Genomic DNA, 25,734 nt, shown 5'->3' with positions numbered 1-25,734 from the left:
ATGCATGTCCCTTCAGTGATGGAATTCCACAAATCTAAACAAAGGGCGGCCATTTCAAGACCCTGTGCCTCAGACCATAATTACAATAGATGCATCAGTGATTGGTTGGGGAGCTCACCTAAACAATCACAACATTCAAGGGCAATGGGATGCCAAACACAAACCGCTACACATAAACCACTTGGAGTTGTTAGCTGTCTTCCTAGCACTCAAAGCTTCTCAACCTCTTCTCACGCAAAAGAATGTTCCTATCAAAACAGACAACATGACAACCATGTATTACCTAAACAAACAGGGAGGGACACATTCATCCCAACTCTCCCGTCTAGCCCAGAAAATTTGGAAATGGGCAATCCACAGCCAAATTTACCTGTTAGCACCATACATTCCAGGATAGACAATCAGTTGGCGGATATCCTCAGCAGAAATCACCAACAAACACACAAATGGGAGATTCATCCTCGGGTACTTCAAAAATACTTTCAGCAATGGGGAACACCAAACATAGATCTGTTCACCACAAGCGAAAACACAAAATGCCAAAACCTCGCATCCAGGCACCCACATCCCTTTTCCAAGGGCAATGCTCTATGGATCAATTGGTCAGGGATATTTGCTTACGCTTTTCCCCCTTTCCCACTCCTTCCGTTTCTAGTCAACCAGTTGCGACAAACTTCACTCAACATGATACTCATAGCGCCAACATGGGCACGCCAACCGTGGTACACAACATCATTAGACCTGTCAGTAGTAACACACTCCAAACTTCGAGACAGACCAGATCTGTTGACACAAAACAATGGCCAAATCGGGCACCCAAATTCCAAAACACTCAATCAAGCAATTTGGCTCCTGAGGTCATAGAGTTTGGGTATTTACAACTCCCATCAGAATGCACGGAAGTTATTAAACAAGCAAGAAAACCCACTACTAGACAGTGCTATGCAAACAAATTGAAAATATTTGTGTATGCCTGTCAATCTAAGCATATTGGCCCTCTAACAGCACCAATACAAGACATTGTATGCTATTTACTTCATTTACAAAAATCAAATTTAGCATTTTCTTAAATAAAAAAATAATCTTACTGCAATTTCAGCATATTTACAAAATATACAGCACAGCTCCTTATTTAGAGTCCCTGTCATTAAAGCTTTAATGGAAGGTTTAAAACATCATTCCACCCAGGACACCTCCAGTACCCTCTTAAAATATAGTGCTTACACGACTTATGGGACCACCATTTGAGCTCATGCACTCCTGCCAAATGCAATTCTTAACATGGAAGGTTGCCTTCCTAGTGGCAATTACTTCTTTAAGAAGAGTCCGTGAAATCCAAGCGTTTACTCTTGAAGAACAGTTCTTCCAATTACACAAGCATAAAGTTGTACTAAGAACAAACCTAAAATTTCCTCCAAAGGTCGGATCACCATTTCATATAAATCAAACATTGGAACTGCCAGTCTTCTTCCCACAGCCAGGTTCTGTGGCAGAAAGAGCTCTACATACATTAGACATCAAAAAAGCTTTAATGCACTATATAGACAGAACTAAACCATTCAGAAAGACTAAACAACTATTGTAGCCTTCCAAAAACCTCATACAGGCAATCCCATATCAAAACATGGTTTAGCAAGATGGATTGTAAGATGCATCCAAGCGTGCTACATTAAAGCCAAAAGACAACTCTTACTTACTCCTAAAGTACATTCTACAAGGAACACGGTGCTACCACAGCTTTTTAGGGAATATACCAATGGCTGAAATATGTAAAGCAGCCACTTGGTCAACACCACATACATTCACTACTCTCTAGACGTTTTATCACAACAACAAGCCACAGTAGGCCAAGCTGTACTCAGAACATTATTTCAAACAACTTCAACTCCTACAGGCTAACCACCGCTATTTTTATGGGAGGACAAACTGCTTTGTAGTCTATGCACAGCATGGGTATCTGCAGCTACACATGCCATCGAACGGAAAATGTCACTTACCCAGTGTACATCTATTCGTGGCATGTTCCGCTGCAGATTCACATGCACCCTCCCACCTCCCTGGGAGCCTGTAGTTGTTTAAGTTAAAAACATTTGTACATATGGATAAATATATATATTTGCGTTAGCATGGACATCTCTTATCTTTTACCTATATACTCTATCACTCCTTCCTTGCCCTTTGCTGGAAAACGATCTAACAATGGAGTCGATGTCCCATGTGCAATAGAACCGAAGAGGAGGAGTCACTCGATCTCGTGACTCGAAAACATATCAAAATGAGATATAGTGTGCACGTAGTCCAGGGACTTAACCGAGGTTAATGTAGATAATACTAATGCTCTCTTTTGTGGTAGTGTGTTCGAGCTGATAAGAGGGTAGTGCAAAGCATTTGTTGTACCCACACAGGTAATAAATGAGGCACACACTTAATGAATAACTCCAAGCCAATTGTTTTTATATAGCAAAAATATATTTTGTTACTTTATTTCTAGAACCAAAATGATCTTGTTGCAGTAAAGGACATTTTCAAGTACATATCAAGTTTAGGTATCAAAGATACTTTGGTTTAGATTTGGCAAAGACAAATACTTACAATTAAGTAGCAATTTTCTGTTTCAAAGGTTGACAATTAGTGTAATTTTCAACACAGTCCTAGGGGAGTGTTAGTGTAGTTTTGCGGTAACTACTCTGCTTACAGTTCCTGTCTCTGGGGGTTAGGATGTCCATAGGTCAATGTTCAGGTTGACCCCCAAACGTACAATACCAGCAACAATGTGGCAGCTGGGTGCAGAGGTAAAAGTTGGTGTCTGATTTAAAATGAGATCCTATGGAGAATGGGGGGCTCTCAATAACAGATCTGCTAGCAAGTAAGTATCCGTGACTTTGGAGGGCATACCTGGGGGGGGTTAGGGGTTAGGTTAGCACCGGAAGGGCCACAGGTAAACACCAAACACACCCCCTCAGCGGCACTGGTAGGGCCGGCTGTGCAGGGGGCAAACAGCATTGAGCTCCCAATGCTTTTCAATAGAGGGACTCTGGGGGTCACAAATATGCTGGAGGCTGGTTCCAGGGGGTTGGTTCCGGGAAACCACAGGCTGGACAAGGAGGAGGGCTGCCTACTGAACTTGCTGAACCGGTGGTCGGATTGCCCAAGGCCAGGGGATTGCAGGTGAAGGGGTACCTTGAGGCATCTGGAATCTTCGTCTGGTTCTCTCGCGGTTGGGGGGGGGGGGGGGTAGTGTTTCTTGATTTAGGCTGCAGGGGTTGTTGTGTTAGCCGAGAGGGGTCAACCCAGGGTGGACACAAGATCACAATCGTCTGGGGACCTGCTCTGAACCGGTGGGCCACCTGGACACAGGCTGTGGGTGTCAGATGCAGAGTGGGCAGCACTCGCGGATCTGGGGCGGTTTTGGAGTCCCTGGAGGTTGTTGTGGACAGGGCCGCTGTCCTCAGGAGTTCTTGGACAGGCAGTCCTCTGAGGGTTTCGAGAAGTCGCTGATCCTGCAGGATGTCTCCTTCTTGTAGCAGGGCTTCTGAAGCTGCAGACTGGCCAGGAGGGATGGGGCCACGTCAGTTGGTGTCTGGAGTCTTCTCTGCTGGATTCGGCTTAGCAGTCCTTTCTTCTTTTCTTCTTGAGGTTGCCAGGAATCTGGTGAGCTAGATTTAGGGGAGCCCTTAAATCCTAGATTTAGGGGTGTTACAGGGGTCAGAGGACCCTACTGTCCCTGAGGGTGTCTACACCCTCCTTGGGCCCACTCCCTTTGGGGGAGGGGGGCACATTCCCATCCCTATTGGTCCCTGTCCTCCAAAACAAGATGCAGGATTCTGCAGGGAGGGGGTCACCTCAGCTCTGGACACCTAAAGGGTGCTCCTAGCTGGAGTGGTCACTCATCTCTGTTTTAACTAATTGTCCCGCTGGACTTGCTGCCAAAAGTGGGGATTAGTCCAGTGGGCAGGCATCTCCGGTAGGTGGAGTGCCCTGGGGTGCTGTACCAGGAGGCCTGAGCCCTTGAGGCACACCACCAAGTGTTACAGTTTCTGCACAGGGAGGGGTGACACACTTCCACCCAGAGCAGGCTTTGTTTCTGGCCTCAGAGAGCACAAAGGCGCATCCCATGAGATCAGAAACCTGTCTCATTGGCAGGCTGGCACAGACTGGCCAGCCTTATACTAAATGGTTGGTTAAAATACAGGAGTCATCTCTGAGATGCCCTCTGGGTGCATTGTACAATAAATGCAACACTGGCATCTGTTTGAGTCTATTGCGGTGAGAAGTTTGATACCAAACTTTCAAACCTTCATTGAAGCCATCATGGACCTGTGGAGTTTGTTGTGACAAACTCCCAGCCCATGTACTCAATATGGTTACTCTGCACTTACAATGTCTAAGCATGGACTTAGACACTGTAGGGGCATATTGCTCATGGAACTATGCCCTCACCTTTGGTATAGTGCACCCTGCCTTAGGGCTGTAAGGCCTGCTAGAGGGGTGACTTACCTATGCCACAGGCAGTGGTTTGTGGGCATGGCACCCTGAGAGGGGTGACATGTTGACTGTCTTTCTCCCCACCAGCACACACAAGCTGCAAGGTAGTGTGCATGTGCTGAGTGAGGGGGTCCCCTAAGGTGGCATAGTACATGCTGCAGCCCTTAGGAACCTTCCCTGGCCACAGGGCCCTTGGTACCATGGGTACCTTTTACAAGGGACCTAACTTTTTGCCAGGGCTGTTCCAATTGTGGAAGCAAAGGTACAGTTTTAGGTGAGAACACTGGTGCTGGGGCCTGCATAGCAGGGTCCCAAGACACTTTCAATCGAAGTTGGAATCAACACTAGGCAAGAAGTGTGTGTGTGTGTGGGGGGGGGGGGGGGGGGGGTGGCATGCCAACAGTAACACTTTTCCTACAGGTGGGTAGTACGTCCTACTCCTCTTGGACTCCATTGTGACTCAACAGGTCTTCTTTCTTCAGGAATCCACTGCCTTTTTTTTTTAGTCTTCTCTGGGTGTCTTCTTTTGCTGACCTCAACAGCTGATGTTGCTTGCTGAGGCTAGTTGGTAGCCCAGAAACTTCACACTGCCGCCAAGCACCGCTGTGCAGCATCAGAGACCAGGACCTAGTACACAAAATGTTACCTGGGTCTACTGGACCCAGGATATTTGTCAGTGTGCATGTTACTTGCCCAGAATATTGAATTATTGCCCAGGGAAGGATTTTTTCCTCTCGCCGCAATACCAGGTGACTGGTAGTCCGGTGACCACTGGACATCTACCAGCATAGAAAGAATTTTGAGAAACGTCGCCCCTATGATCAGGATCGATAGTTTATTTTTATAAATTGCTGCTGGACTTCTTCATGTCTTGTTTATTTGTTCTTCAATTGTTTTTGTGCTGTTTAAATGCTTTCCAATTGTTTCTTTTTGTAAACCTTGCTACCCAGGATTGAGCTAAAGGGTTTAACAAGCAAAACCTACTTCCCCTAAAGAGGTTGGTAAGTGTATTACACAGTGAGGTAGCACAACTACTCCATATACACCACATTTCCTCCCAACATCACCCCCCCCCAACTTTTAATGGACCTATATGTGGCCTCTCTAGTCATTTCCAAAGCAGAATGATGTCAGCACGCCACCGCACAACGCTACCTAGCGGCACGCAGATGTACTGTTTTTGGGTTTCTGGATCCCACCTGATGACTTTGGGGACTATTCACAAAGTGAGGAATCTATCGTTAGACAGTTTCCATCAGAAAGAGTGCTTCTAAAGATAAGTAACTTGTTTGTTTGATTAATACTCTTCCAATCCTTCCCAAGTGTGTGGAGGACTGAGATTCTAGACTCTACCATGATCGGTGTCACTCCAGTTATAGTTGCAGCAGAGTTAAAAAAAAAAAAAAAAAAAAAAAAAAAACATTGTAGTCATTTTATGTGAACTTTAGACGTTTGTTCTTAATTCTTAGTCCTCAGAGGAAAAATTCAAAGGGGCTGTGTCAGTTTTATCAGTAGTTGCACGTAATCCTTGTTGCTTGTTTGAATCCTCATTACGTTGTTAGAAAACAGAACCAAGTACATTAGAAGTCTAGAATAAGTGCCAGTGAGTCTATTAAGTGTTCTTCGATTTACAAGCCACACTGGACGGTTGCTTGTCAGTGTGGTGCAGTAATAGTTGCAAACGTTTTCATTTTCTTACTAAATTCTCCATTTGTTTCTTCTCATTGTAGAACATACCCAGTGCTAATACAGGGAGAGACATCAGTTGGTAAAACCAGCTTAATTCAGTGGCTTGCTTCTGCTACAGGAAATCACTGTGTTCGTATTAACAACCATGAGCACACAGACATCCAGGAGTATATTGGCTTTTATTCATCTAATGCTTCTGGAAAGCTGGTGTTTAATGAAGGTAACTGTTTTTTGTTTAACTTGATTCCCTCACAGCAATGCTGTAAACTTTCCCAGTATATAAAAGAAGAACTAAGTATAAGTTTACAGAGAATTTCTTGTCTTCTGTCTTGGCGTTTGACCATGGATGCAGTTAATTAAACTGAAGGCTTCCAATGCTTAGCTTAATACTGATCACTTGAACCTGGTGCTGTCTTAACTGAAAACATTTTTCTTAATCTTTTTATGTGTTTTACTCAGCTTTACTTAGGCCAGTTTGTCTTGGTTCTGATTCTTTATGATTTTGACATGATGACTTCCACTGTTCAAATTGCTTAGTGGATATATTCATTTCTCCTTTGCAGTCTGTGATAAGCTTTCAGAGGCTGGCAGAAGAGGATATGGCCCTCAGGAACACTTTGCTTGCCCTGGGTTTAGAGAAGTGCTCCTTCTTGACATGGCCACCCCACTTTTTGCCTGGTATTTGATACAGTATTGACCAAAGTGCATTGGGTTCCTGCTGTCCAGGTCCCCAGTGCCATATGTCTTTCTCTAAAACTGTAAAATTGTTCCCCAACTGGCTAAGACGTTTAGCAGACTTGTAAGGCCCATGTAGATGGTACCCTTGGTGTCGAAGGCATAGGTACCGTAGGAAAGCACCCTTTTTGGCTTGGCTCGTCCCCAACTTATTGCCTGGTATCTGATGTAATTTCGACTGAAAGTGCACTGGGTTCCTACTAACCAGGTTTCCAGTGCCAGATCGCTTCCCCCTAAAACTGCACAGTTGTTTTCCTAAATGGCAAAACCTTTAGCACCTTCTGTAAGGCCTTAGTAAATGGTACCTGTAGGAAGCTGGCTCTATATGGTGCAGTGAAAAGCACAACAAGCAGAATCCAAAAGGTTCCCAGTTGGTTTGCAGAACCAAAAGTAGATAGGACTAATGCTCTATTTTGTAGTACAGTGGGCAAGCAGTTAGGCTTATCGGGGGTAGTGCTAAGCATTTTTTGTACTCGGAGGCAATAAATGAGAGATACACTCAAAGAATAAATCAGAGACCAACTTAGAAAAATATATATTTTTTTTTATATGGTTCAAACTAAAGAACTTTTGTAAAGAAATGGCTCCCTGTTGCAGTTACCCCCCACTTTTTGCCTGATACTGATGCTGACTTGACTGAGAAGTGTGCTGGGACCCTGCTAACCAGGCCCCAGCACCAGTGTTCCTTCACCTAAAATGTACCATTGTATCCAAAATTGGCACACCCTGGCATCCAGATAAGTCCCTTGTAACTGGTACTTCTAGTACCAAGGGCCCTGATGCCAAGGAAGGTCTCTAAGGGCTGCAGCATGTCTTATGCCACCCTGGAGACCTCTCACTCAGCACAGACACACTGCTTGCCAGCTTGTGTGTGCTAGTGAGGACAAAACGAGTAAGTCGACATGGCACTCCCCTCAGGGTGCCATGCCAGCCTCTCACTGCCTATGCAGTATAGGTAAGACACCCCTCTAGCAGGCCTTACAGCCCTAAGACAGGGTGCACTATACCATAGGTGAGGGTACCAGTGCATGAGCACTGTACCCCTACAGTGTCTAAGCAAAACCTTAGACATTGTAAGTGCAGGGTAGCCATAAGAGTATATGGTCTGGGAGTCTGTTTTACACGAACTCCACAGCACCATAATGGCTACACTGAAAACTGGGAAGTTTGGTATCAAACTTCTCAGCACAATAAATGCACACTGATGCCAGTGTACATTTTATTGCAAAATACACCCCAGAGGGCACCTTAGAGGTGCCCCCTGAAACTTAACCGACTATCTGTGTAGGCTGACTAGTTCCAGCAGCCTGCCACACTAGAGACATGTTGCTGGCCCCATGGGGAGAGTGCCTTTGTCACTCTGAGGCCAGTAACAAAGCCTGCACTGGGTGGAGATGCTAACACCTCCCCCAGGCAGGAGCTGTAACATCTGGCGGTGAGCCTCAAAGGCTCACCCCTTTGTCACAGCACCGCAGGACACTCCAGCTAGTGGAGTTGCCCGCCCCCTCCGGCCCCGGCCCCCACTTTTGGCGGCAAGGCCGGAGAAAATAATGAGAATAACAAGGAGGAGTCACTGGCCAGTCAGGACAGCCCCTAAGGTGTCCTGAGCTGAGGTGACTCTAACTTTTAGAAATCCTCCATCTTGCAGATGGAGGATTCCCCCAATAGGGTTAGGATTGTGACCCCCTCCCCTTGGGAGGAGGCACAAAGAGGGTGTACCCACCCTCAGGGCTAGTAGCCATTGGCTACTAACCCCCCAGACCTAAACACGCCCTTAAATTTAGTATTTAAGGGCTACCCTGAACCCTAGAAAATTAGATTCCTGCAACAACAAGAAGAAGGACTGCCCAGCTGAAAACCCCTGCAGAGGAAGACCAGAAGACAACAACTGCCTTGGCTCCAGAAACTCACCGGCCTGTCTCCTGGCTTCCAAAGAACTCTGCTCCAGCGACGCCTTCCAAAGGGACCAGCGACCTCTGAATCCTCTGAGGACTGCCCTGCTTCGACGACGACAAGAAACTCCCGAGGACAGCGGACCTGCTCCAAAAAGACTGCAACTTTATCCAAAGGAGCAGCTTTAAAGAACCCTGCAATCTCCCCGCAAGAAGCGTGAGACTTGCAATACTGCACCCGGCGACCCCGACTCGGCTGGTGGAGAACTACACCTCAGGGAGGACCCCCGGACTACTCTACGACTGTGAGTACCAAAACCTGTCCCCCCTGAGCCCCCACAGCGCCGCCTGCAGAGGGAATCCCGAGGCTTCCCCTGACCGCGACTCTCTGAAACCTAAGTCCCGACGCCTGGAAAAGACCCTGCACCCGCAGCCCCCAGGACCTGAAGGACCGGACTTTCACTGCAGAAGTGACCCCCAGGAGTCCCTCTCCCTTGCCCAAGTGGAGGTTTCCCCGAGGAAGCCCCCCCTTGCCTGCCTGCAGCGCTGAAAAGATCCCTTGATCTCTCATTGACTTCCATTGCGAACCCGACGCTTGTTCTAACACTGCACCCGGCCGCCCCCGCGCCGCTGAGGGTGAAATTTCTGTGTGGGCTTGTGTCCCCCCCGGTGCCCTACAAAACCCCCCTGGTCTGCCCTCCGAAGACGCGGGTACTTACCTGCTGGCAGACTGGAACCGGGGCACCCCCTTCTCTCCATTGAAGCCTATGCGTTTTGGGCACCACTTTGAACTCTGCACCTGACCGGCCCTGAGCTGCTGGTGTGGTAACTTTGGGGTTGCTCTGAACCCCCAACGGTGGGCTACCTTGGACCAAGAACTGAACCCTGTAAGTGTCTTACTTACCTGGTAAAACTAACAAAAACTTACCTCCCCCAGGAACTGTGAAAATTGCACTGTGTCCACTTTTAAAATAGCTATTTGTGAATAACTTGAAAAGTATACATGCAATTGAAATGATTCAAAGTTCCTAATGTACTTACCTGCAATACCTTTCAAACAAGATATTACATGTTAAATTTGAACCTGTGGTTCTTAAAATAAACTAAGAAAATATATTTTTCTATACAAAACCTATTGGCTGGATTTGTCTCTGAGTGTGTGTACCTCATTTATTGTCTATGTGTATGTACAACAAATGCTTAACACTACTCCTTGGATAAGTCTACTGCTCGACCACACTACCACAAAATAGAGCATTAGTATTATCTCTTTTTACCACTATTTTACCTCTAAGGGGAACCCTTGGACTCTGTGCATGCTATTCCTTACTTTGAAATAGCACATACAGAGCCAACTTCCTACAGTGCAGATGTGCAGTAAGGTGTCAAGTTGCCCAATGGTTTCCTATGGGAGTTTGACTCCGTGATTAACAGGCTGCAGGCTCTGGCTGGAAAGCCAGTCTGGGACAACAAACAGGTAGGTAGGCTTGGGGTGCTCAGACATAGGTGCACCTTTGGTCCTCTTGTCCTGTGCCCTGGGGCGAAGGATGCCGGGATGCCTGTTTTTCTTGTCTGGGAGCACTTGCGGTCAGGGGGTTCTGTGAGTTGAGGCTGCAGGTGTTGTGGGGGGAGTATGGCAGGGGTGGACCCAGGGTGCACTTGAGCTGCCGGGGGACGTTGTTGGCAATGGCACACCTCATCTGGGGTCACATGTTTGTGATTACTGTAGGTGTTGGATTTTATTCTTACCACCAGGCTAGGGGAGATGGAGCTTGTATGCAGGGGCTGAAGTTGACTTGGTTGAGTCCATGAGGGGCAACACTTGGGTGGACTCGGGCCAAGGACAGCTGGGGAGCCCTGTTGGTACTATTGGTGGGCTTCTCGTCGGTTTGAGGGCTTCAGGTGCAGAGGTCACTTAAGGTGTCTGGTTTCCCTGCTGCAGAGTCTTTGTTGGATACTTTGTTGCCTAGCAGGTCCACTGCTCATGGCATTCCAAGTCTTTTTAAAAGGCAGTCAGGCTTCCTTTGTTTCTTGAAGCAGCAGCTGCAGGACAAGTCTTTTTGTGCAGAGTGAGGGTAGCAGGCAGGGAGAAAAGGCTGGTACCAGGTCAGCTGCTGCTTTTTTCCTCTTCTTCTGCGGGGTCAACTCTTCTTTACCCTTCTTCGTAGGTAGTCAGGATCTGAGTTCCAGGGTTCAGGAGTGCCACCTAAAAACTTAATTTAGGGATGTTACAGAGTAGTGCCAGGCGGTAGCCAATGGGTTGACCACCTTTAGGGTGACTACATCCTTCTTATGACCACGTTAGTTGTGAAGAGGGCATAACCCTAACCCTAGTGGCCTGATTCCTTCCAAACAAAATGGAGGGATCTGAAAAATAGTGTTCAGTTCTGCTCATCCACCTTAGAGGTGGAACTGGCATGAAGTGGGCACTCCTCCTAATTTAACAGATTTTTCCCTCCAATGCTGCTGCCAAAAGTGGGGTTAGGACCGGGGCTGGTCACCTCTGTCATCTGGAGAAACCTGGGTTGCATTTCAAAGGCAGCAAGGCCTTTGAAGCTCCTCAACCTGGAATGTCCAGACTGCTCTAGACGAGGTGTTATCACCTCCGCCCAGAACAAGCCTTTGTTTTGGGCCTCCAAGAGCATTGGCCTTCACCAAAGGGGGCCAGAACTTTGTCTAGGGGTGGCTGCACTGGTTTGTACCAGTCAATGAACTCACCTCAGTTGCTGGGTAGGTTTTAAGGGGGTCACCTCTAAGGTGCCCTCTGTGTGCATTTATTAATCCATCACTGGGGTTAGTGAGTGTTTTGTACTCTGAGATGTTTGATACTAAACATCTGTTGATTCAGAGAAGCCATAATGTAGCTGGGGAACTCGTAATGACCAGTGTTCAACACATGCATTTAAAATGGCTTCCCCATGCACTTAAAATGTCTCAGAATTGACACACAGCAGGAACATATCTGCTCATGCATACATGGCCTTGGATGTGTCTGGATGCGTCCAGCTTTATGGGTGATAGGTGACTTGGCACACAGTGGTGTGTGAAAGCTCATGTTTTAAATTTAGCCTGCACCAACACATGCAGTCTGCAATGGCAGCACTGTGTGGGTTAGGCAAAGGGTCCCTGAGGGTGTCACAATTTTCAACCCTTGGAGACCTACCTTAGTTTACCAGGTCCTATGTACCAGGGTGTATGTAGTGCTTTTGCTCTTAGCTAGTTTTTAAGCACTTACATAACACACCCAAAATGCACTTCTGAGTTCAAAGAAGACTTTTATTGTTGTTACTTCTTCCCCAACCGCAATTTTTATGAATGACGGATTAGTAGATTTCAAGCACACGTCAATGCACAGTTTGCAATATACACAGCAGGTTATATTTATAAGATATTGAATGCAAAGCAAAACAAATACTTCACCGTGTGGGAAACTATTTACAGCTTCATCTTTCTAGGGTCTGCAAGCTGATGACTCCCTGTCAGCTGCGAGAAAGAGATTCATCTACCCACACGGGATGCTGGCAACTGGCGCCAAGCTCCAGCATGAAGTCGGGCAGATTCGAATCTGAATCTCCGCAGCCTGTGACATTCGTTACAAAGGTGTGCCCCCTGCTCTCAGACTCGGGAAAACTGAGCAAGCCTTTGGGGACTGGCCAGGTCTCCGAGACTACTCCTCTTCCCAGGCTCAAGCGGAGAAAAACAACCAATATACCCTCTCTTATCAGGTCTAGTCTACTGTGAGAAAAACTTCTTGGTTCATCTTGTGCAAAAACACAGCTTGGAAAAATACAGCTTGGATTCTCAACTGCAATGTCTAACTTCACGTTAAAGGCAATAGGCAGCTAACCTAAATATCAAACGCAATGTCTAATGTCATGTCAAAGCCAATAGGCATCTGAGCTGAATATAAAATGCAATGTATAATATCATGTCAAAGCCAATAGGCAGCTGAGCTGAATACAAAATGCAATGTATAATATCATGTCAAAGCCAATAGGCAGCTAAGCTGAATACAAAATGCAATGTATAATATCATGTCAAAGCCAATAGGCAGCTGAACTGAGTACAGCATGTAATATCTAATAGCATGTTAAAGCCAATAGGCAGCTAGACTGGATACAATATGTCAAAGCCAATAGGCAGAATACAGAATGTAATGACTAATGCAATGTCAAAACCAATAGGCGGCGAAACTGGACAAAACATACAATATGCTACTGGTGAACATTGAGCAACTAATATGCGCAGTGGTGAAACAGTCATTGGTCAAACAAACTTAATCAAATGGCAGGACACAGGGGTACCATTTACTAGGGACTTAGTGGTAGCTAAAGAGTTAGCCAATTGTGCAAAACAACTGTGTGGTTTTTGGGGAATAGATCTGGCACTGGAGACCTTTTGAGCAGTGACCCAGTGCACTAACAGTCAAAGCCACGTCCAATACCAGGCAAAAAGTGGCGGCTAGCCTTGTCAAAAAGGGTGCTTTCCTACAGTTATTCTGACAAATGTTTCTATTTTGCGGACCTAAAATTTGAGTGTATAAATGTTGTCACAGGGTGATACAGAGGTTTGCAGTTCTATAGAAAGAACTGCAAAAACTATTAGCGTTGTGTACCCATTTTAGTTATAGCTCTATGCACGTTATTTTAACACACTAGGCCGCTGTGCACTTTAACCTAGATATATTTCATTCAGCTTCGTCTTATCGTGACAATACCCATTTTTACAGTCTTGTTTTATTTTCCGTTTATCTAACTGTTTTTGCCTAGGCCAGCACTCTGTTCCCAAACAAGACATTATTGATCACTCTGTATTCCTTCCAAGGCTACAGCATGGTACATTGCCGGTGAACGTGGTAGAAGTTTAGTCTCCAACATTCGTAGAAAATACACATCCTTAAGTAGGGATGTTTTCTCAGAACATTAGTTGTGTTGTTATAAAAACACTTCCTTGTCCCTTACACGTTGGAGGGAGATCCCAGCCAGGGAGCCACGACTATGTTGTTTGCTGAATGCTTCTCTACAGATGCTAATGCAGACAGCAGGCCTTTGCTCAGCTATGGGAGTTGATGTTTTCCCAGGGGAACCTAAAGGGCAGATTTAGAGCTTAACATGCTGTGCTCGATCATAACCTAGGTAGGGGTTAGTCCATTGATTATAGTGACAATATGATATCATTATTTTTATGCTTCACTTTTCTTTTCACAATTTCAATTCTGTCATGTTGTGTCATCCTGGTTATTGCAGCTCACGCTTTGCTATCTAAGATGCAGTTGTTTTATTAAACTCATTATTCAAACCTATACTGCTTCTGTTTGTCATTTTTATATGAGACTGAATTGTAAATGAGAGAACCGGATGAGACCTGAGTGACCACGACTTCCCTGAGAAACCAAGTATGTCATGCGCTCGGCTGCCCAGTCATCACTATCCTCTGGTTGGGATGAGGCACTGCTAGTTAGCTGGAGCAAAACCCAGATTGGAGCAACAGATGTCACCCGCAGTGGGTTAGGCTTAGTCTCCCACACCGCGGACGATTGTGCCGCTCAAAATCCAGTAGTCTCATTAGAATAATGAGAGCCTACACGACATTAATGTTGTACATCACAATTTTGTGCTTGTACCCTAACTTCCTTTGAAGGAGTGGTATGGATTTGTAGATTAGTAAATCATACTTTTGTAAAAAAAAAAAAAAAAACTGTTTCTGATGGATACTTTAATTTGCATATCCTTAACTTCTTGAATCTTCTCCTGTCCTGAGACTGGATGTGCAAATGTTGAAATAGCTCTCCTGTACAGGCAGGTGGTGCTTAAGTCTTTCTTGATGCTGGGAACCACCCTATGTTGTCATCTGTGGAAGTATGTAATCACCCCCCAGTGGACCAAGAAAAAGTTCCTTTTTCCCCCACTCCCTTTGAGGCAGAGCTGGAGTAATCACATTTTTACATTCGTAATACTCAAAACCTTAAGCTAGAGTGCTAACAACATGTTATCACAAAAATGAGTGTTCAAACAGAGCCAATCCTGCCATAAGCAGAAGTCCATTTGGATCCATGTGTTCTTCCTGTGATTTCTGGAGCATGACACAATTGCAGGTCTTAACAATAAATATGACAGCGTGCATTCCAAGGTCAAGCTGTTTGTGGCGTGGGCTGTGATTATCCCTTCAGTCCAGCTAGTGGAGCTGCACTAACTGGAGTGACCTGAGGCAGCAAAACAAAAGGCAGGAGCTTTTTAAGTTTGCTGCCAAGTGTTGCTGATCTTGCAGGGGGAGCACCTAACCCAGAGCAGGCTTTGTCCCTGACCTCTGAGAGCACAAAGGCTCTGTAGTAAGGTGGGTTCTGGTGATACTATGTTTTGGTCTGTAGTGCACTGGGATTCTGCTAACCAGACCCCGTGCCAATGCTCTCACCCCTAAAATTAGTTGTTGGTAATCTTTCACATCCACAATTAGCATACCAGTGCACCCATGTAAGTCCCTAGTATATGGTGCCTAGGCATCCAGGGGATTGGTACACCTTGGATGTCCCCCATGGGCTTCAACATGTGTTGTTCCACCCATGGGAGCCCATGGAAACTGTGACTGCAGGCCTGCCATTGCAGCCTATTGGAAAGGTTGCATGCACCCTTGCACTGCCAAACCTGACCACTGCACTTAGACATTATAAGTCACCCCTCTGGTAGCCCATGGGCAGGGTGCATGTCTTCAAGTATGAGGGTACCCCTGCAGACCCCAGGCCAATTCCTGGACTCTATGTGCGGGGAAGCCATCTTAAGGTAGGTAGTGGACCCTGGTCAACACAAGTGGTCCCACTACATACTGACTACTCTGAGCCTAGGCATGTTTGGTATCAAACATGTTGGAATCATGCAACTACACAGATTCTAGATTTAATTGCATGATGGCATGAACTTTGAGGGATACCCCAGTTCTACCTGTGCAACCTTACTGGATCTAGCTGCCAGCCCACGCTGCTGCTGATCCCAGACAATGTCTTGTTCTCCTGCTGGTAAGCCAGGCTATGGCCGGGGGTGCAGAACAAAGTATTTTCTGCAAGGGAGAGGTGTAAAGCCTCTCCTTGTGTTTTAGGTGTCTAAGGGCTGGGGTGGCCTCTGAGCGCCACCAGACTGCTATGAATTGCTCCTTGCATAATCTGGTTTGCACAAGTTCAGAAAAACCATGTTCCTACTCTGGCATGAAACTACTCAAAGGACAATGGAGTGACCACCCCTATGTCCAGCTCCTTCCCTAGGGAGGTGCGGAGAGCTTTGCCAGGTAGCCACTTAAGTCTGCTCTCTTTGAAATAAGGTGTGCAGAGGCCCCTTTGAGCATCTGACTGGTTAGGCCAGGTAGAAGATGCCCCTGACTGCTTTTGATAGGTAGGTCATTGCAGAGAGTGACCAACCCCCTTTTAGGGTTACTTAAGGGCTTCCTTGCTGGTGAGCCCTCTGATTTGTCAAACAATACTCTACAAGGAACTCTCTGTAAGACATCTTGTGCTCCTGGCCTCTGGAACCACTGCTTGTCTTCGTTCGAACCGAACAAGTCTGCTGCTGGTGGGAAAGCTCCCATTGTAACATTGTTTCTCCGGATACTGAAAGGAGTCCGCAACATCCAAGGCTTATGTATCCTCCCGGGACACAAGGACTGTTTGTACCAGGAAGCACAAAGTGCTCCATCGACATCTGTTGGCCTTCCTGTGTGCTGAGGGCCAGCTCTGTCTCCCCCTCCTGGGTAGAGTCTCTTGGACCTTGCTGGTCCCTAAAACTTTGCAAGTCCTTCTCAGACTCCTGTTTGCACTTGTCAGTGCTTGTTGGTGGCCTGGCTGGTCACTAACCCTTCTGCAAACCGGCGATTGTCGAGGGACAGCTCATAGGCGACTCCTGGAATTTTCTGCATCTCCTAGACCCCGAAGCTGAAGTCTTCTTCCACTGACTTGCAGGAACTTCATCTTTAGGAGAGTGAGCATTGCCCCCTGCACCACCTGGGCGCTTCCAAGGGTGCTGGACCTTGCTTTGCTCACTGGGTTCCACTGGCGTGGCCTACGGGACGTGACTTCAGCTAGACAATCCATGACTTCCACAGGCTTCAGAGAATCCCTTCTCCCCTCTGCATCTGGGTCCCTGGTGTAGGTACTCCAATCTTCTGGGTATCCTGCGGTAAGGACACTCTCCATCCATTCTCTTGTCTGCTGGTTTCCTCGGGGTCTGCTGGGAAGGCTCCTGAATTTCACAAACTCCAGCCAGTACTCTTTGTTAGTCTGTGGGACAACTGGGTGGGTAACTGAATTACTCCTGGTTGCTAGAGATCACTTAAAGCACTTATCTCTGGTGTTCCTAACTTCCCTCAGCCTCTAACCCCTAGCTAACCACCACACTTACCTTAGCTGGAGCCACTAATTCACATTCCACTGTTTTTGTATATGGTTTGGCCTTCCCCTAGTGCCCTTTATATTTTGATGCTAATTCTGATGGGCTTTTTATGTGTTTGTGTGTAATGACTCCCAAGGGAGATATACCAATGTCGGTTTAGTTGTAGTGCTCCTGGATAAGCTTTAGCTGCTCGCCTCAGCTACCCCTAGAGAGCTTCTGCTATCTGGACACCTATTCACTATCACTAAGGGTTGCATGGACTTCAAATAAGGTGCCACAGCATAGGTATACACCATCAACTGAGCCAGCCTCCTACAGGTTCTCACCCCATAGGGTCAGAAACTTGTCTGGTAGTGGGAGGCTGGCACAGACCGGTTAGCCACACAATAGAAAGTTCAGTGAGTTTCGGGAGGCATCTCTAAGATGCACTCTGTGTGCATTTTACAATAAATCCAACACTGGCATCAGTGTGGGTTTATTGAGCTGAGAGGTTTGATACCAAACTTCCCAGTCTTCATTAAAGCCATCATGTAGCTGTGCAGTTTGTGATGACAAACTCCCAGCCCATGTACTTAATATGGCTACACTGCACTTACAGGTCTAGGAATTGACTTAGACAGTGTATGGGCATATTCCTTATGCAGCTAAGCCCTCACCCGTGGTATAGTGCACCCTGCCTAGGGGCTGTAGGGCCTGCTAGAGGGGTGATGGTGGTTTGTGGGCATCGCAACCAGAGCGGGATGCTAAGTCGACTTGACCTTTTTCTCCCCACCAACACACAATCTGCAATGGCAGTGTGCATGTTTTTGGTGAGGGGTCCATTAGGGTGGCAGAATACATGCTGCAGCCGTTAGATAACTCTCTTGCCGCAAGGCCCTTTGTACCACTGATATCTTTCACAAGGGACTTAGCTGTGTGCCAATTGTGGAAGCAGTGGTACAGTTTAGGGTCAGAGCTTAGGCTGGGGCCTGGTTAGCAGGTTCCCGGCACGCTCCGGCAAGTCCGCATCAATATCAGGTAAAAGGTGTGTGTGTGTGTGTTGGGAGGGGCACCTGTGCTAGTGTGTTCTCCCTTGGTGCCAGCTGCCGCTCTCATCCTTCTTCTGATGCCATTATGCCACCAGTATAGTCAGCCCTCTGCCAAAAACCTTGCCAGTTCTCCTGTATCTGTGCTGGTGGAGTCTTTGGTGATGCTACACATGGCAGCAGATTTTCCCAAGCCAAGGCTTTAGTAATGCTTGTTGGAAAGCCCCCTCTTTCTGACATGGTTTCCTCCACTTTTTGACTGATGTCAGTGTGCTTAGACTGTTTTCACTGGGATCCTGCTAACCAGGACCCCAGTGATTCTGATCTCTCCTCCAAATTGAGTTGCTTTAGTTATTCTTTCACCCCACAATTGGCATACTGGTGTACCCCTGTAAGTCCCTGGTATAATGTACTTTGGTACATAAGGCATTGGTACACCAGGGGTCCTCCGTGGGTTGCAGCTTGTATTATGCCACCCATGGTAGCCCATACAAACTGTCTCTTCAGGCCTACTATTTGCAGCCTGCGTGAAAAGCTGCATACACCCTTTCACTGCTGGTCATGACACCAGGTCACTGTAAGTCACCCCTATGGTAGCCCCTCCTAGCCCAGATGGCAGGATGCAGGTCCCTGTGTGACATTACCCCTACATGAGCAGAGGTGCCCCTATAAACGCCAGTTCCATTGCACTGGACTTCGTAAGTGCATGGAAGCCATTCTACCTGTGTCCTGGACACAGGACCTTTGTCCAGCTACTTAATGGTAACTTCGAGCCTGGGCATGTTTGGTATCAAACATGTCGAAATCATACCCCAATACTAATGCTAGTGGTGGTTGTATGATTCCACGCACTCTGGGGGCTCCTTAGAGGATCCACAGTATTGCTCCCACCAGTCTTCTAGGGTTAGCCTGTGCTGCAGCCACCCCTCAATCAGGTTTCTGCCCTCCTGCTGCTTGACCAGCTCAAGCAGGGGAAGGCAGAACAAAGGATTTCCCGTGGGAGAGGTGGGCAACACTGGTGTTACAAGGCTTGGGAGGGGTGTCTTCCCAAGCCACTGGTTCGCTTTGAAGAGCACATTTGGTGCCCTACTTGGATAAACCAGTTTGGACTAGTCTAGGGACCCCCCCCTTCAATGCTCTGGCACGAAACTGAACAAAGGAAATAGAGTGACCACTCCCCTGTCCATCACCACCCCAGGGGAGGTGCCCAGAGCTCTTCCAGATGGCCACTTGATTCTGCCATCTTGAAAATAAGATGTGCAGAGGCCCCTGAGAGGCCAAGTCAGGCAGGTGACGTGAGAGACCACTACTGATAGGTGGTCACCTTGCAAGGTGACCAAACCCCCTTTTCATTGGTATTTAGGGACTCCCTTGTGGGTGGGACCTCAGATTTGACGTGCAAGATTCCACCAGGACTCCTCTGCATTGTTTACATCTGCTCCTGGCGACTGGAACTGCAACTAGACACTTCAGGAACCGACAAGACTGCAACTCCTGAGATTACCACGCCATGCACCATTTTTTTCTCCGGCTCCCTCCAGCAACTGCAACATTTCCCTGGCTGTGTATCCTCTGGGGCTGGCAAGACTTCAGCTGCAGCAAGAAGAAATCTCCCTTGGAGTGAAGGAATCACTTCCTTGCATCTGCGGGCACCTACAGCAACACCGTCAGGATGTGTGGATCTGCTCTACTCTGGAACTGCATGGATCCTGCATCACAGGTCGTGGTCTGGAGTGGTCCCCTTAATCCTCTCTGCCACTGTCCAACTTGGGAGATGGTGAGCCCATGCCTCTCCTTGCAGAAGAGTACCATCATGCACTGTGACTCTTGCAGCATGTCCACTGCTGTGCATCCTCTGGGCATCGCAAGACTTAAGCTGCACCCAAGAAGGAATCTCCCTTGTATTGAAGAAGTCAATCCCTGGCATCCGCAGGCACCTTAGGCAGCGGCATTCGGCTGCTGGGATCTGCTGTCCTCCCGACGTGTGAAGATTCTCCAACACAGGTGGTGGTTCGAAGGGGTCCTCTGGGTCCTCTCTGCCTTCTTTCCAACTTTGGAGACAGTAAGTCCTTTCCTATTCCTCCAAGACAGAACACCTGTGCTGCACGACTGTTGCAGCAAACAAGGCTTGTTGACTGCTGATATGAGGTATCCCCGGTCCTCAGCACTCTGCCTCTGCAAGGATAGTCTCCCCTCTGCTGCTCCAGCAACGTGGGACTCCTCTTAATGGGTGCTGCCTAGGCCTCACTGCAAGTTACTGTGCCTGCTACCAGTGGGCAACTGGTGGGGGCTCTGACTGCTTGTGCTGGCTCTCCTGTCTTCTGAGGTTTAGCCTGGACTCCCCTCCAAGGGTCGAGTCCCAAGGACCTCGTTGGACCTCTTCAACTCTGCAAATCTCAGACAGCTAAAGTTGCGTTTGCTTGTTGGTGATCCTCCTGACCAGTCTGCAGTCAGGCGACCGGCTAGAGACAGCTCCCAGGTGACTTTAGCAACTCCTTTGCAGCCCTTGGGCTCCGCAGCTGGACTATATCCATCATTGTTGACCCGGATCTTCACCCACAGAAGGGTGGGCCATTCCCCACCTGTACTCTCCCGCGTGGACTGGACTCTGTCACCTTCCTTTGCAGGTCCTCTTCATCCAGAATCCACTGTTGAGTTCCACCAGCCTGATCCTGCTTTTTAAATATTCCATTTAAGAGTCCCCATGTTAGCCTATTGGACAACCAAGTAACTTAATTCTTCTCTCCTGGTCGCTTGGGGGTCTTCTAGATGCTTACCTCTTGGGGTTCCACTCTCTCCCATCCCTTGGCTTACCACTTGATATCCTTTGGTGGGTGGGTGGGGGGGCTGTGGCGGGCGGAGACCCATTCTCGCGTCCCAACTTTTTAGTAAATGGTATTGCCGCCCATAAGTCCCTTGCTGTTTTATGCTATTTCCTAATACTTACCTGTTTATATTTTGTGTGTGCTTATCTCCAGAAGAATGTTTGCCTATAGTAATCTAGTTTGGTGTTCCTGTAATAAAGTACCTTTATTTTTGCAATGCTGTGTGGTTCCTTTCATATGTGATAAGTTACTGTGTGACTTCTGTGGTATTGCAAGTGCTTCATACTTCTCCTAGATAAGTCTTGGCTGCTCACCACATTTACCACTAGAGAGCGTTGGCTATCTGGACACTGTAACACTATCTAATAAGAGGTTACACCATAGGTAATTCACGTCAGTCTCTTCTGGTGCCGCGGGTGACTCTGCCAGTGCTTGTCCTGGAAGTAATTTAGACACCAGTCTCTGGCCTGGAGTTGACATCTGGCTGTACCAGATCCATTTCACACTATGAAATAACCAAGGTGCAGCCAACTACAACATAACTTGACTCCCAGCTTCTTCCACAACACCAATACTACCAGAGACCCTGTTCACATCGGACTTGGACACAGTCCAGAGGGTGCAAAAAGCTCCCCTTGCAGACGACGAATATGAGGAGGCAGACATCCCACCCCCCCTACTCATTATCACCAAGGCAAAAAACTTTTTGGACCTACAAAATGCTAGTTGGTTGCATACCTCTCCAAAATTTGAATCCCCCCTGGACCACCTACTGAAGAATGTGCTTCTTTTACAGTTGTAGTACAAAGGGTAATGAAGATTGTAGGAAGTTGGCTCTGTATGCACTATTTCAAAGTAAGGAATAGTATGCACACAGTCCAAGGGTTCCCCTTAGAGGTAAGATAGTGGCAAAAAGAGATAATATTAATGCTCTATTTTGTGGTAGTGTGGTCGAGCATTAGGCTTATCAAAGGAGTAGTGTTAAGCATTTGTTGTACACACACAGGCAATAAATGAGGAACACACACTCAAAGACAATTCTAGGCCAATAGGTTTTTGTATAAAAAAATATATTTTCTTAGTTTATTTTAAGAACCACAGGTTCAAGATTTACATGTAATACTTCAAATGAAAGGTATTGCAGGTAGGTACTTTAGGAACTTTGAATTAGCAAAATAACATGTACAGTTTTCACATAAATGACATATAGCTATTTTAAAACTAGACAGTGCAATTTTCAACAGTTCCTGGGGGGAGTAAGAGTTTGTTAGTTTTTGCAGGTAAGCAAACCACCTACGGGGTTCAAGTTTAGGTCCAAGGTAGCCCACCGTTGGGGGTTCAGAGCAACCCCAAAGTTACCACACCAGCAGCTCAGGGCCAGTCAGGCACAGAGGTCAAAGTTGTGCCCAAAACGCATAGGCTTCAATGGAGAAGGGGGTGCCCCGGTTCCGGTCTGCCAGCAGGTAAGTACCCGCGTCTTCGGAGGGCAGACCAGGGGGGTTTTGTAGGGCACTGGGAGGGACACAAGTCCACACACAGAGTACACCCTCAGCGGCACGGGGGCGGCCTGGTGCAGTGTGCAAACAAGCGTCGGGTTTTCAATAGAAAACAATGGGAGGCCAAGGGGTCTCTTCAGCGATGCATGCAGGCAAGGGGGGGGGGGCCTCCTCGGGGTAGCCACCACCTGGGTAAGGGAGAGGGCTACCTGGGGGTCGCTCCTGCACTGGAGGTCGGATCCTACAGGTCCTGGGGGCTGCGGGTGCAGTGTCCCTACCAGGCGTTGGGTTCTTAGAAGCAGGCAGTCGCGGTCAGGGGGAGCCTCGGGATTCCCTCTGCAGGCGTTGCTGTGGGTGCTCGGGTGGGGGCAACTCTGGCTACTCACGGTCTCGCAGTCGCCGGAAGTGTTTGTTCTCCACAAGTCGAGCCGGGGGCGTCGGGTGCAGTGTGTCAAGTCTCACGCTTCCAGCGGGAAACGCAAGTTGTTTCAAAGTTGCTTCTTTGTTACAAAGTTGCAGTCTTTGGTGAACAGAGCCGCTGTCCTCCGGAGTGCTTGGTCCTTCTAGTTGCAGGGCAGTCCTCTGAGGCTTCAGAGGTTGCTGGTCCCTGGGGAGAGCGTTGCTGGAGCAGTGTCTTTAGAAGTGGGGAGACAGGCCGGTAGAGCTGGGGCCAAAGTAGTTTGTGTCTCCGTCTTCTCTGCAGGGTTTTTCAGCTTAGCAGTCCTCTTCTTAGGTTACAGGAATCTGAGTTCCTAGGTTCTGGGGAGCCCTTAAATACTGAATTTAAGGGCGTGTTTAGGTCTGGGGGGTTAGTAGCCAATGGCTACTAGCCCTGAGGGTGGCTACACCCTCTTTGTGCCTCCTCCCTGAGGGGAGGTGGCACATTCCTATCCCTATTGGGGGAATCCTCCATCTGCAAGATGGAGGATTTCTAAAAGTCAGTCACCTCAGCTCAGGACACCTTAGGGGCTGTCCTGACTGGCCAGTGACTCCTCCTTGTTTTTCTCATTATCTCCTCCGGCCTTGCCGCCAAAAGTGGGGCCGTGGCCGGAGGGGGCGGGCAACTCCACTAGCTGGAGTGCCCTGGGGTGCTGTAACAAAGGGGGTGAGCCTTTGAGGCTCACCACCAGGTATTACAGTTCCTGCAGGGGGAGGTGATGAACATCTCCACCCAGTACAGGCTTTGTTACTAGCCACAGAGTGACAAAGGCACTCTCCCCATGTGGCCAGCAACATGTCTGGTGTGTGGCAGGCTGCTAGAACTAGTCAGCCTACACGGCTAGTCGGTTAAGGTTTCAGGGGGCTCCTCTAAGGTGCCCTCTGGGGTGTATGTTAAAATAAAATGTTCACTGGCATCAGTGTGAATTTATTGTGCTGAGAAGTTTGATACCAAACTTCACAGTTTTCAGTGTAGCCATTATGGTGCTGGGGAGTTCGTGCATGACAGACTCCCAGACCATATACTCTTATGCCTACCCTGCACTTACAATGTCTAAGGTTTTGCTTAGACACTGTAGGGGCATAGTGCTCATGCACTTATGGCCTCACCTATGGTATAGTGCACCCTGCCTAAGGGCTGTAAGGTCTGCTAGAGGGGCGACTTATCTATACTTCATAGGCAGTGAGGTTGGCATGGCACCCTGAGGGGAGTGCCATGTCGACTTAGTCGTTTTCTCCCCACTAGCACACACAAGCTGGCAAGCAGTGTGTCTGTGCTGAGTGAGGGGTCCCCAGGGTGGCATAAGACATGCTGCAGCCCTTAGAGACCTTCCCTGGCATCAGGGCCCTTGGTACCAGGGGTACCAGTTACAGGGGACTTACCTGGATGCCAGGGTGTGCCAATTGTGGAAACAAAAGTACAGGTTAGGGAAAGAACACTGGTGCTGGTGCCTGGTTGGCAGGCCTCAGCACACTTTCAAATCAGAACTTAGCATCAGCAAAGGCAAAAAGTCAGAGGGTAACCATGCCAAGAAGGCATTTCCTTACAAAGATCCTTGATTTAAAACTGCCCACAGTTTACTTGTTGAATCTGCAACCAGGCTGGCTTTTACAGAACCAGTGTTGCCCTTTAATCATGCTTTAGGGAAACTCCAATGGCCCCCTGGATGAAACCATACTCAGCCCTTGCAGTCACGTGACAGGTAGGCAACATAGACCAGTTCCTGGTGATCCAGCATTTCTTCTTCAAGATCCCACTCAGGAATGTTTTGTGGTACAGCCATCAACCAATACGTAAGGGTATTCCACAAGTTTCCTCTTCTGCCTTTTCGGACTTGCAATCATATTACCATATTTGAAAAGAAATTGCTCTGTTGAGCTAGCTTTGCCCTACGTTCTCTGCATAATATCTGTTTTCAGGGAAGATACCCATATACTGTGGAGATACATGGCTAGCTATATCTTGCAGGCCGGCCCAGCTGATCTCAAAGCAGCCTTTGCACAGAGCAAACAAAATTGACATGATGCTGCAAAGTACCTTTTACATGCTGTCCTGGATAACACAGATTTTGTGTGTCATGCCCTGGACCCCAGCGTAGCAGTAAGGTAGTATGCTTAGAAGCATGCAACTGGATGTGTTTGGATATGGGTGTTTTGGAGAGAAGTCCTACTGTGTGTTAGACCGGTTTAAAGACAGTCATGCTACAGTCTCCGTTCCACTCTTGTGCTCAAAGACTTGTCAATTTCATTAGCAGTATAAACTATTTTGAAGGCTACTCTTGGGCCTGGCATGCCAACAAAAGCAGCCCTCCTAGCCAGGTAAGGGAGCTACTCCAGGGAGCATAGTGGCAGCCAAAGCCTTTACCACAAGCAGAGGCAGCAATCCTCTACTTCCTGGTCCTCTGCCACAGTGGCCAGGAAACTGCTCTAATTTTCCCCTTCAGGACCACAACCTTGCCAGTAGGGGCTAGGATTCAGTTTTTCCTCCTTGTTAGGAAATCCATTACATCTGATAGAGACGTCTAGCTGCAGATTCCTTACCCTAGAGTTATCCTAAGGTGTCAGATTGGAGCAATAAGTGTTTTTGTGAGCAGTACCCTTGCACGCCGGTAGGTGGTGTTGAATCTTAGCGTGTGTCGTCTATCATCTGCACTGGAAGTGACGTTTGTGAAACAAGGTGGTTTACCCTAATAACCCTACTATACCTGGATAAAGTGGAACTAAAATAGAAAATGTTGGTACAATAGTATGAAAAAATATGAAGTATACTACAGCAG

At 47.6% G+C, this 25,734-nt stretch overlaps 1 protein-coding gene across 1 annotated transcript in view; it reads left to right on the top strand.

Annotated features, from left to right (window-relative positions):
* The window catches only part of MDN1 (midasin AAA ATPase 1), a 1,740,009-nt gene that overhangs the window by 466,794 nt on the left and 1,247,481 nt on the right, over positions 1 to 25,734 (top strand). The window contains exon 24 of the mRNA XM_069235499.1: positions 6,216 to 6,394. Within this exon, the coding sequence (XP_069091600.1) occupies positions 6,216 to 6,394 (179 nt within the window). The remainder of the gene's footprint in view (positions 1 to 6,215; positions 6,395 to 25,734) is intronic.

This window comes from Pleurodeles waltl, chromosome 5, assembly GCF_031143425.1.
Source record: "Pleurodeles waltl isolate 20211129_DDA chromosome 5, aPleWal1.hap1.20221129, whole genome shotgun sequence".
Lineage (NCBI taxonomy): Eukaryota > Metazoa > Chordata > Amphibia > Caudata > Salamandridae > Pleurodeles > Pleurodeles waltl.
The sequence above is the reverse complement of the archived record's forward strand: the minus strand, read 5'-3'. Positions and strand labels throughout refer to the sequence as shown.